Genomic DNA, 12,787 nt, shown 5'->3' with positions numbered 1-12,787 from the left:
AGTGGATTTCCTAATGCAGCACTAAGAAGTGCCACTCCAGAGTCCTGCAGATTATTGTTAGTCAGGTACAGCTGTCTGAGACTTGAGCCTGAGCTGAGGGCTGCAGCCAGAGAGGAGCAGCTTTTCCCTGTCAGCTCACAGTTCCGCAGCCTGGGGAAACATCATGATACATCTCAACACACTGACACTGTTACATCAAACACACTCACACACACACACACACACACACACACACACACACACACACACACACACACACACACACACACACACACACACACACACACACACACACACACACACACACACACACACACACACACACACACACACACACACACACACACACACACACACCGGGCAACATGATGAACATGATGATAAATCTAAACACACTGACACTGTTAGATAATGGCTCTTTATCCTGTTGAAAACCACCAGCTGCTGGTTCATCCGCACTATTGCAGATTTCAACTGAAATTTTAATCTGAAGACACTTTCACATGTAGTGAAATACCAAAATACCAAAACACACACACACACAAACTCAATCCCACAGCCTATACACAAACACACAAAGACACTCTCGCACATACACATACTCATACACAGAGACTGTACAGAGATGTATCACGTGAATACACACACACACACACACACACGGACACTGCACACACACACACACACACACACACACACACACACACACACACACACACACACACACACACACACACACACACACACACACACACACACACACACACACACACACACACACACACACTGTTACATTATGGCAATTTCTCCTGCTGAAAACCACCAGTGCATAGCTGATGGTTCATCTAAACAATTGCAGATTTCAAAACGTATCTGAAGGCTGAGGGCTGCCCCCTTGCACGGGTGAGGCATAAATGCAATTTCGTTGTGTGCAGTTTGCAGTGTTCAGTGGGCAGTGTTCACTTGTGTGCTGTGGAGTGCTGTGTCACAATGACAATGGGAGTTGGAGTTTCCCAATGGGCTTTCACTTTCACTTAAGAGAGCAATGCAATTAAATGTCCAGAAGGAGAATCTGTATCATGTGTATGTGCCATAATGTCTCTTATCAGTAACTTCATCATGTGTTCGTGTCTCCTATCTGTAACTTCAGTTAATGTGTTTGTTAGTATTGTGTTCACCTTGTCCACCAGTTCTAGACTGTACAAGAGTAGCAATCTATTGTCAAATAATCTGCAACAATGCATCACACACAACACAATATCTCATTGATACCAAATAATTTGCAATTATGCATCCTACAACACAATATCTCACTAATACCAATATTCTAGTCATTACACACAGAGAGACACACAGAAGCACACGCACACGCACACGCACACGCACACGCACACGCACACGCACACGCACACGCACACGCACACACATGTGATTATAGTGGTGACTTACTTTGCTGATCTGGAGGCCTTGACCACAGGCATCAGCCTCAGCAGACATTCATCTGATCTGCTATATTTATACAGGTGAAATTCATCCAGCTGCTGATCTGAGGTCAGCAGCACAAACACCACAGCTGACCACTGTGAAGGGGACAGTTTGGCTTCCCCTAGACCCCCTGATGTCTTCAGGTAGCTTTGGATTTGCTCCACAAGGGATTTGTCATTCAGCTCATTGAGGCAGTGGAAGAGATTCAGGCATTTCTCTGATGAGTGATTTTTCCTGATCTTCTTCTTGATGTAGTGGACAGTGTTGTCTGTGCTCTGTGATTGGATGGTTGCCTGTGGCAGCAGAGCTCTCAATAGATTCTGATTGGACTCCAGTGAGAGGCCCAGGAGAAAGCGAAGGAAAAGGTCCAGGTGTCCGTTTTTGCTCTGCAAAGTCAGATCTACTGCACACTTGTGCAGCTCACAGACAGACAAGGGAACAGATGCGGGCCTGAAAATCTGACAAATCATGGATTGCAATGTGTTTTTTAGAATATTTTTCTTCTGGACAATGAGAGTGAGGTGCATGTATAATGCAGCAAGATGCTCCTGAATGCTGAGATGCACAAAGCAGAACACCTTCCCCTGGTACAGCCCAGTCTCCTCTCTGAAGATCTGGGTACACACTCCTGAGTACACTGATGCCTCTGTGATGTCAATGCCGCACTCTCTCAGGTCCTCCTCATAGAAGATCAGGTTGCCCTTCTGCAGCTGCTGAAAAGCAAGTTTCCCCAGTTTGAAAATCATCCCTTCACCAGTCTCTTTTCTTTCTGTGTACTTCTGTTTGACTTCTGTCTGAATCATCAGGAAGTGTGTGTACATTTGAGTGAGAGTCTTGGGGATCTCTCCTGTGTTTCTTTCCCTCAACATTATCTCTAGCACAGTGGCTGCAATCCAGCAGAAGACAGGAATGTGGCACATGATGAAGAGGCTCCTGGATGACTTCAGGTGTGTGATGGTTCTATTAGCCAGGTCCTCATCACTGACTCTCTTCTTGAAGTACTCCTCCTTCTGGGGGTCATTGAACCCCCGTACTTCTGTCACCTGGTCCACACACTCAGGAGGGATCTGATTGGCTGCTGCTGGTCTGGAGGTGATCCAGAGGAGAGCAGAGGGCAGCATATTCCCCTTGATGAGGTTTGTCAGCAAAGTAGACACTGTGGTTGCTTCTGTTACATCACAGCACTGTGGGTTGGAGTGGAAATTCAGAGGAATGCGGCATTCATCCAGACCATCAAGGATGAACAGCACTTTGCATTTTTCATCAGTGAAAATGCTGAAATCACGGATGTTCCCAAAGAATCGTTTCATCAGACCTACTAAACTGAGGTGTTCTTTCTTCACTAAATTAAGCTCACGGAAAGGAAGAGGAAATATGAAGTGGACATCCTGATTGGCTTTTTCTTCAGCCCAGTCCAGAATGAACTTCTGCACAGAGACTGTTTTCCCAATGCCAGCCACTCCCTTTGTCATCACAGTTTTAATGTCCTTTTCTTGTCCAGGTAAGGGTTTAAAGATGTCATTGCATTTGATTGGTTTGTCACAAGTAACTGATCTCTTTGATGCTGCCTCAATCTGTCTGACCTTGTGTTCACCACCCCCCTCTGTGATGTAGACCTCTGTGTAGATTTCATTGAGGAGTGTGGGGTTTCCCTGCTTGGAGATTCCCTCAGTCAAACACTGAGACTTCTGCTTCAGAAGGCTTTTATGGTCCTTTATTGCCCCAGATATCTCTCTACATCTGTAACTGAAGCAGATAATGTATGAAAGTTCTTGTTCAAATAATTTCATTTAATGTAATAAACTGAATTTGAGCAATAGATTTTAATGAAAGATCTGTACAGTAATGCCTAAGTGCTTACTGTGTTTTATAATTACTGAGGCTTTTATGTGTGTCTCACATCTGTTTATGTCTGTGACTCATGAAAACAGGATTGCTTGTTTGATTAATCAAATACATTGTAGAGTATGGATGCAAACGATTAATCGATGAATTAATCAATTAATTAATCGATTAAAAAACATTATTCGCAATTAATTGATAATTCAACTGACAAGAGACCCAGGTGAAATGGGCATGTGAGGAGTGTGTGTGAAGAGGGGTGTGAAAAGTGGGAATATTTAAATTACATTTGGATTAAATAATTGAAATAGAATTAATTTAAATGTGGTATTTTATCTTAATTTTTAATTAAAAAAAATAGATTAAGTAGTTTTTTTTCTGAGAAACATTGAAATATTGGGGGGAAAACGCAGCTTATCAATTAATCGTAAGTCGATCGATACGACTATCAACTAATTATTAATGAATTAATCGAAAATTGCATCCCTATTGTAGGGTGTTCATTTTTAAATGCACACACACGTCATGATCTGCTATTGCCCCAGATATCCACATCTGTAACTGAAGCAGATACTGTATGTGGGTTCATTTAATGTAATAAATGAATTTGAGAGATTTGAGCAATGGACTTGAATGACAGAGCTGTACAGTAATGCCTCACATTCCCTCGCTTAAGAGATTACTGTTTTATAATTACAGAGCGATAAGCATTAATGTGGTCAATTAAAAGGAAGGACAGCAGGACATCAGCTCACCTCTGTTCTGCAGAACACGCCTCTTCTCTACTTATGTCCACCTCTCCTCTCTCTTCCTCCTCTTCTCTACTTGTGCGCATTGTCTTTGTATTTCCGTCAGATCTCTGCTGTGTGAGACTACCAGAAAAGTTAATTGATCCAGTTGATCTGCTCTTATCTCTCAGTGTGCACATATTATGTAATCACAAAACACTCACTTATCAACACACACACACACACACGCACGCAAGCACGCAAGCACGCACGCACGCACGCACGCACANACACACAGTACGCTTTGTTTTGCTTACTTCTGATTACAGGAGTGTCTTGCTCCAAAACGCAGTGGTTGAACCATGGACTGTTCACTCTTCATGGACACACAGCTGGGGACAGGGGAGTCTGGCCTCTTCACAGTAAGTGGACTGGAAGAAAGTGAATAATAATTTTCAGTTTGGGTATCAACCCAACAAATTCCTAGTTTCTGACCTGCCTTTTCACCATCTCTGGTTCACCTACCCAACACACACACACACGCGCGCGCGCACACACACACACAGGGGAGTCTGGCCTCTTCACATCAAGTGGACTGAAAGAAGTCATGGTTAAGTAGCACAAAACACTCACTTATCAACACACACACACACACGTGCGCACGCACGGACGCACGCACGCACACACGCACACACACACACAGTATGCTTTGTTTTGCTTACTTCTGATCAGAGGAGTCTCCTTTTCCAAAACGCAGTGGTTTATCCATGGACTGGTCACTCTTCATGGATGCACAGCTGGGGACAGGAGAGTCTGGCCTCTTCACATCAAGTGGACTGGAAGAAAGTCAATCATAAATTTCAATTTGCATTTGTAACAATTTCCTAGGTTCTGACCTGCTTTTTCACCATCTCTGGTTCACCTACCCAACGCCTACACACACGCATGCGCACACACACACACAGGGGAGCCTGGCCTCCTCACATCAAGTGGAAGAAAGTCATGGTTAAGTAGCACAAAGTACAGTAACATAATCAATAAGTAATAATCATAACACAAACAAACACACAAACACAACCCACACACACACACACACAAACGCACACACACGTACACACGTACACACACGCACGCACACACGTACACGCACACACACAAACACACACAATGTAAGCATTAATCCATTCATGCAAAGCCTCTACAGTGTAATACTTTTACTGGCAATTAATGGTAATCTTAATCTTTTAAATTGTTCCTGCCAGCTGGCATCCGTTACACAGGGATCTCCACATTCACACATATTAGTAACCTGCTCACACAAGCCCATACTCACATACAGTCCTCACATACAGAATTTACATACAGTACACACATGAGTAATTCCACTTTTAGAGTCCACTTTTGGCAAATGCAAAATGTCAATTATCAGTATTTTTTTCAAATAAATGACCTAGATGTTTCCATAGTGTATACATTTAAGTTTCCGAACAAACTTAACAAATATTTTTATGAAAGTGAACATTTGCTTGATAATATTGTCAACAGTGTTATGGACAAACACTATGTAATTTCAAACTTATATAAAAATACTAGACAGTTGAAACAACATACATTTGAAAGTGCTTATGTCCCTTAACAACAATGTTGTCATCAATCTGTGCAACTGATATAGAGAATGTGATTGTTGAGCTTCATACGTAAGTAGCATTTTATGATTCACTGTGAAACAGACTGACACTTTTTTCATTGTAAATCCCTGTAACGTCTGATTTGGATTTAGTCACCCTCCATACACAAGACTTCCTTCTCCAGAGATAATCCCTAGTATCTGTTCATATGATTTTTCCAACACATAAGACGTCAATAGCACAAAAACACTTTCTAAACAGTCAACCGTGTTACTCAACTGTTTTACAGTCAACAGTGCAGGAGAAGAAGTCGGCACATTTTTAGGAGAAAAAGCAGAGTAGACAAACAGATCTCCCTAGAACACAAATTATTTTGTTTGTTTGTCTATCAATATGGAGATAAAACAAAACATACTCCTCCTCAACTTCATGGCTGATGCATAACATAATTGACGGTGACACAGCTTGACATTTCAACCATTTTCGGGGTGTTGTGCTAATTGAGTACCTCAGAACTTCCACCAAAACACCTTAATAAATTCATGTCTTTGTACGCTTTATCTGTGTTTTTCTACTTGTGATTTCTAATTCAGGTTCTTAGGATTATGTTGAGAAGCAATGACAGGCAATTTTCCCGCTTTAAGACCATACAAAATAATGGATTAAATAATGGAAGAGGTGAACTTACCAAACAGTCTTCGCATCACCACCCAAATGACATTTTATGGCATTGGTCAGAGGACTTAAGACCAAAGCTTAACTGATTTATGGAGGGGGTTTCATTGTGTGACACGGTTGACACAGTTTTCTCAGATGCACACAAAATGGCCAATTTAATGCATACTTTTAACAGTATTGTCATATTGTGATAACTACCGTGAATCAACATTTGCAATGATCTTGGACAAAACAAGGTTTTTTACATGCTAATATGAAGACTGAATCTGACATTTGGAAATGGGGACAGCATAAAAATGTCCAAAACCAGTATTAAATATATTATACAGTACTACACACTTACGACTGCACCCACTCTCACTCCAGCAATAGTATCATCAGGTTTGCTGATGACACCACCATCGTAGGTCTCATTTCCAAGGGAGATGAAACTGCATACCGGGAAGAGGTGCAACGTCTATCGGTCTGGTGCAAGGAGAACAACCATAGTGGACTACAGGACGACAAAGGCTAACATTCAACCGCTGGTCATCGATGGGGCCTGTGTGGAGAGGGTCTCTGATTTCAGCTTCATGGGCGTGCATCTGAGGGACGACTTACTTGGAACACCAACACCACTGCCACCATCAAGAAGGCACAACAGAGACTGTACTTCCTTATGCCGCGATCACACCGCCGGCGTTGAAAGAGCCACAACGCTGCTGACTCCTGGCTGGAAAGCACTGGTCAGGGGCGTTGAACAAGGCAAACGATTCAACCTGAAGCGTTCGATCAGGAATCTCGACCAACCAAAGCTCGTGTTTAGAAAAATTTGAACATTCCATTGGCTGATGCCCTGCTGCCGCCGAGCTCATTACATACTTTTAGATGAAGTTCAACTTCTGCCGCCCTCACGCTTTCGACGCCCTCGCCTCTAGAAACACTCCCGATGCGTTTGCCTTGTTCGCTGCCTGCTCTCCCATACAAAGTCAATGACTTCCGCATCTTTCCACCCGTTCAACACTCGCGGTGTGACCGCACTGTTAGGGTCTAACGGGCTAACCATCTACCCCAAAGTCTACTGGTGGCCTTCTACCGAAGCTCCATAGAGAGCATCCTAACATACTGTTTATGTGTGTGGTGTTCCAGCTGCCCAGCAGCGGACAGAAGAGCTCTTCAGAGAGTGGTCAGCACAGCTCAGAAGATCACCAGCTGTCCCCTGCCCTCTTTAGAGGAGTTGTTCTCCTGTCGCTGTCTGAAGAAAGCCAAGCAAATAATCAGAGACCCCTACCATACTGGACTTAAACTGTTTGAGCGGCTGCCATCAGGCAGGCGTTACAGGGCTCTGGGTACAAAAACCAACAGGCTAAAAGACAGTTTTTATCCAAAAGCAATCTACACACTTAATTTTGCACAGCTGACTTTAAAATCTTAATTCTTTATATATATATATATATATATATATAAGTTATAGGTTTCTTTGTTGATTTTTAAGCACTGTGAGCATCTGCACTTTACCAATTTCATTGTACCTGTACAATGACAATAAAGTTTTATTCATTCATTCATTCATTAAATATTCATTCCTGCAGAGGAAAATAATGTCTAATTGAGCTCCCACGCACAGGTGGGTAGCCTGCTGGTGTCTACGGCTGTTATGAAACCAACATTGTTTGGTAAGGGTTTGGCCACATAATGGACACCGACGAACATTGTATCAAAGCAAGAGAGCTTATTACTAACAATCGTGAGGTTTTTGTGGTAGAAAGTAGGCGAACAGTAAAAGCCCTAGACAAAAGTTCCTAACCAAAAGGTCAAAACTAAGCCTAACTCCCCGAGGTTAAATGAAGGTGCAGGAGGAGGGAGAGAGAGCCCAAACTCTTCTTTGGCCCGCCTTAACCCTATTCAGACTGGGCTTTTTTGGCATTCCTGGGCCTGGGGGGGGGCTCTTTTGACCCCCCCTCATAACTCATGAACGGAATACGGTATGACCACCAAACTTTGGGGAGATGATCTACATATGGACATCTATGAATGACATCATTTTTGTGTCATTATCTGGTATTATGACGTCATTATGACATCATCTGCTTTTAATGCCCAAAATCTCGCCATAATGTATTTTCCATCAAATTTAGGTAATGCACTTAAATTTTAATGATTACATGCTTCAGACCACTTAAATGCTCACAAAGCTGTCTGATACTAATGGAAATAACAGAAAAATATGAAAAAGGAACAATAATGAGACTTAGATCAGTGATTTTCAGTCAGACATACCTGTCAGAAAACCGTTGCCATGGCAACGGCAAAAATGATAAACATAATCTTTTGGTACTAAACTGTAGCCAACTAAATTTTAGGAAAAGTCACCAAGTTTCGTAGTCATAGCTTAAGTCGTTAAGGAATTATACGACATCAAAGTTGGTGCGGGCACTTTTAGCCCCCCCAGTCTGGATAGGGTTAAAATGTCGCCCGAGGCGCCACCTACAGGTACCACAGAGAAAGAACAGGCCCGGAGGAAGACAACACTGCTCCATGTTACAATGGCAGACAATAAATATTGCGGCTATATTTATATAAAATATAGTAGATTCGCGTCTTACTTCTGATCTGAGGAGTCTCCTGCTCCAAACTTTATTGTTTGATGCATGGACTGGTCACTCTTGATGGACACACAGCTGGGGACAGAGGAGCCTGGTCTCTTCACACAGCTGGGGACAGGGGAGTAACAGTGGAGTAACTTTAGATTCGCCTTTTATGAAGTACCGTATATACCCGACTATAAGACGACCCTGAATATAAGACGACCCCCCATGTTCAAGCCCATATTTTTGAGGTAAAAGGTTTTGCTTTCTTTTTTTCACATTTTGTTTCACATTTGGAAACTTCTTTCAAAATGCTGTTTTTAATTAGTTGTAAAAGATGAGGCCATTTACATAGAACAAATTTCAAAATATTTTTCATGACATTTTCATGATTAAAAAGCAGAAATATGTAGATTAGCTACTCATACCCTTTTCCTTTCTTTGCTCACTCCAATGGTTACCTGACAAGTGCCAGTAGGCACCTGCAGCCGCCTGGGCCCACCCATTCCATAATATACACTCGCAGAGCAGTCTGCGCCAGCCAGATAACCAGTCCAGTAGAGATAGGCTACCTATTGTGCAATGCACAGATTTTGCTAAATGCTGAGTTGACAGCAACCGTCTCATCAAATCGCCGTTCATTTTATGCATCCAAAGTTTTCCGTTGGAAAACCGAACGGGGCCAAAAGCAGATTGACGCATTGCACTTGAAACCCTGCAACATCAGCAGACAACTAGCAAACAGTGGTACCTTTTGGGAAAATATTTGGAGTAGGCCTATGTTAAAGTTGGGACACAAGGTAAATTGTGACAAAATACTGCAATTTTCAAAACGTCTGATTCTTACATTAGATGGAGAACGGCACAAAGAAACACATCATCCATCAAAACTGACCAAAATCATTGTTTCGGGGAATATTCATAAATATGTAAAAACAACACGTCTCAAAAGAGTTGGGACGGGGACAATAAAAGACAGCAAATGTCGAGGAAAACTAAAAACAAAACAAAGGACAACACTTAAACGTTAACTATAACCGATGAGATGATTTTATATAAAAAAACAGTGTTAAAGGTAGGGTAGGAGATCTTTGAAAAACGGTTCCTGCGAGCTATATTTTTGAAAATACACAGCCCACCTCTCCCTTCAGCCCTCCCCTCGAAGCCACGCCTTCAAAACACATGAACGCGCATGCAGTCTGTCAAGTGTTCGGATTATCCCGGGAACCCACGAGAGCTCACGAGGCGGGGCTAGAAGCCACGTCAAATCGATTAGCCAAGCTAACTTCCAGCCATGGCACTGTCTCCGGCTACAGTAAGAATGTTCAACATGACAATAAACACACAGGCCGTCATGGTTGCCATTTCAAGAAATATTGACAGTAGATGTGTACTAGATTAGTTATTGAACTTGACTTGATACATGTTACTTAGATATCTCATTCTAACTTCCTAACACTGATGACATGCTATACCGTCATCCCTAGACAGTAGCTAGTAGCTACTGACATGGATTTATTTTGATAGATGTGTATATATATTTTACTATTGTATTTATATATATCCGACAACACAATCCATATTGTTTTAGGCAAGGACGTCAGTTATGTACGAATCTTACGGGGAGATTTCACTTGGGTTGTCGCACGCGCAGACACAGGAACAGAGGGAGTAAAGAAAAACAACCGAACTGATCAACGCTAATGAAATTGTTTTGGCTGACGATATTTTCAATGTGTGTATATGCTTTAGACCTTCCACGACCACGACGAGAGCTCCAGCTCTGACTTTCCTGGCCCATCACAATCATAACGACCTAACAGCCCAGTAGGACCGATGGCCAGAGATGGAGGAGGAGGAAGACAGACGCAGCAGAGGTCGGGGATATTGATTAGGAAGACTCCAACAGAATTGACGCCCTGCTAACTGTAAGGATGTACATTCATCCCACAATAACATATTTCCTGCTGTATTCCTCCAGATGTGTAAGTATTGTAATGGATGTTATCACAACAGATGTACTCTATATCGCAACACGAGTAGGCTACACGAGTACACCTGTTGTGATAACACCCATTACAATATTTCTACTCCTATGAGTACTAGTGTGATATTACATGGTTGTAGGTACACAACACCAGTGGTAGTTCAAGTACATCCATAAAAGCCCTTCTACTTCATACATCTGGCACAACACCAGTTTGTAAGAAATTGACTGCAAAACGCTGTATGCATACAATTGGCACATCTTTATTTATATACACAATAATATGATTGCTTATGTCCATATCGGTCTTATTGTCAATAGAGTTATTTAGTCCCCATCATCAAATAGAAAATGCACTACATAAAACGTATTTATTGCTTTGCAGGCCTTGATTCAATCATTGAATTTGAAGCAATCCCATCGGTTACTGCAGCGTGCCCTGACCCGTGACCCCAGTTTGATGTTCGACCTGGCACACAACATCTGGTCCTCAGCCACAGCCCAGTAGCACAACCAACCTGGCGCCTCTGCGCAATCTGTAAGGAGATGCCCATGAACATTGAAAGGAAATGCTGTGGTGTTCTCAGTTTTGATGGAAGACTTTGGGCTGATGTAGGACCAGGTGAGAGAAATTGACTCTTCAGGCATGCAGCCTACAGACAGTATGGGGCACTTGAACAGGGTCGACGTTGTAATACACAGTACAATACCCAGGATTAGCCAGGGTTACCCTGCTCCACTAGAGCAATATAAAAGGTTTATACAGAGTACGGTATAAAACACACAAACCGGCAGTGTGCAGAGTTTTATTATTTTTCATTATCTGTAGGAGCATTAATCTGTACATTTATACATCTCACCTTTTTGGTTTGGAACCATGTTTGTCTTGTTACCTTTGTTTTTTTATACATAGAAAATAAATGCAACCTGTCAAATAATCTTCTGATTGTGGTCTTGTGGAATATATAAATTATGTAACCATGCATTTTCAGTCAGAGAATGAATAAAAAAGCCACACAGTCAAATTGTGTCCACCAATATTTACTGTCATTGAAATGTATGGACAATTTAAACAATGTATTACACATGACACTAGATACATTACTATATACTATATTTACAGTTGTCATTACCACACAAAAACTCGGGGAAGGTGGGTAAGTGCAGCAACTGTGAAGGGCCTAGTCTGAGGTTGGAGGCGTCTGTGCTGTAAAAAGATAACCAGAATTAGAAATCACATATCTGACAGTAGCTCCAGTGACATTTTAAAAGGCACATCAGCTGTGGATGGAGGTGTAGGTAGGGAGAGGTAAGGATGGGATTTCAAACTTCTTCTCTCTGCTCTTATAGTCAGCCTGCCAAGCCCCAAAAATATATGTTTGATGGCATTTTCTGTTAAAAGTTGGCAACCAGGTGATTCTGAAACCTTAGCCCATGCTGATAACTTCTGGCATGGTTGCTAACTTTTAAAAAAGAATTCCATGAATATACAGTTCCCAACAAAGACTAGCAAGAAAATACCCTGTTTTTGACCTTTTGGCCTTCAAATTTGACCCTAAAGGTCAAGTTCAGTGTTGGCAACAAGTTGATTCTGAATCCTTAGTCCGTGCTGATGGCTTCTGGCATGGTTGCCCACTTTTAACAACTTTGTAACAATTTTTAACTAAATAACACTGTTATTTGACCGTGGTTGACCTCTTGACCTTCATATTTGACCTTAAAGGTCAAGTTCCGTGTTGGCAACCAGGTGATTCTGAAACCTTAGCCCATGCTGATAACTTCTGGCATGGTTGCCAACTTTTAACAAAAAATGCCATCAAAAGTTTATTTAAGCACCTTAGCTGCTGATGGCAGGCTGACTATTAGGACCAC

At 42.0% G+C, this 12,787-nt stretch overlaps 1 protein-coding gene across 1 annotated transcript in view; it reads right to left on the bottom strand.

The window, feature by feature from the left end:
* Positions 1-12,522, bottom strand: part of LOC134442934 (NACHT, LRR and PYD domains-containing protein 3-like) — a gene marked incomplete at its 5' end in the record, with an annotated part of 17,645 nt that extends 5,123 nt beyond the window's left edge. Inside the window, 7 exons of the mRNA XM_063192896.1 lie at positions 1-150; positions 1,450-3,231; positions 4,373-4,470; positions 4,620-4,650; positions 4,778-4,891; positions 8,947-9,040; positions 12,513-12,522. The exon at positions 1-150 is cut by the window's left edge and continues 21 nt beyond it. Of these exons, the coding sequence (XP_063048966.1) occupies positions 1-150; positions 1,450-3,231; positions 4,373-4,470; positions 4,620-4,650; positions 4,778-4,891; positions 8,947-9,040; positions 12,513-12,522 (2,279 nt within the window). The remainder of the gene's footprint in view (positions 151-1,449; positions 3,232-4,372; positions 4,471-4,619; positions 4,651-4,777; positions 4,892-8,946; positions 9,041-12,512) is intronic.
* Between the last annotated feature and the right edge of the window lie 265 nt (positions 12,523-12,787).

Source organism: Engraulis encrasicolus, unplaced genomic scaffold (genome assembly GCF_034702125.1).
Source record: "Engraulis encrasicolus isolate BLACKSEA-1 unplaced genomic scaffold, IST_EnEncr_1.0 scaffold_26_np1212, whole genome shotgun sequence".
Lineage (NCBI taxonomy): Eukaryota > Metazoa > Chordata > Actinopteri > Clupeiformes > Engraulidae > Engraulis > Engraulis encrasicolus.
The sequence above is the reverse complement of the archived record's forward strand: the minus strand, read 5'-3'. Positions and strand labels throughout refer to the sequence as shown.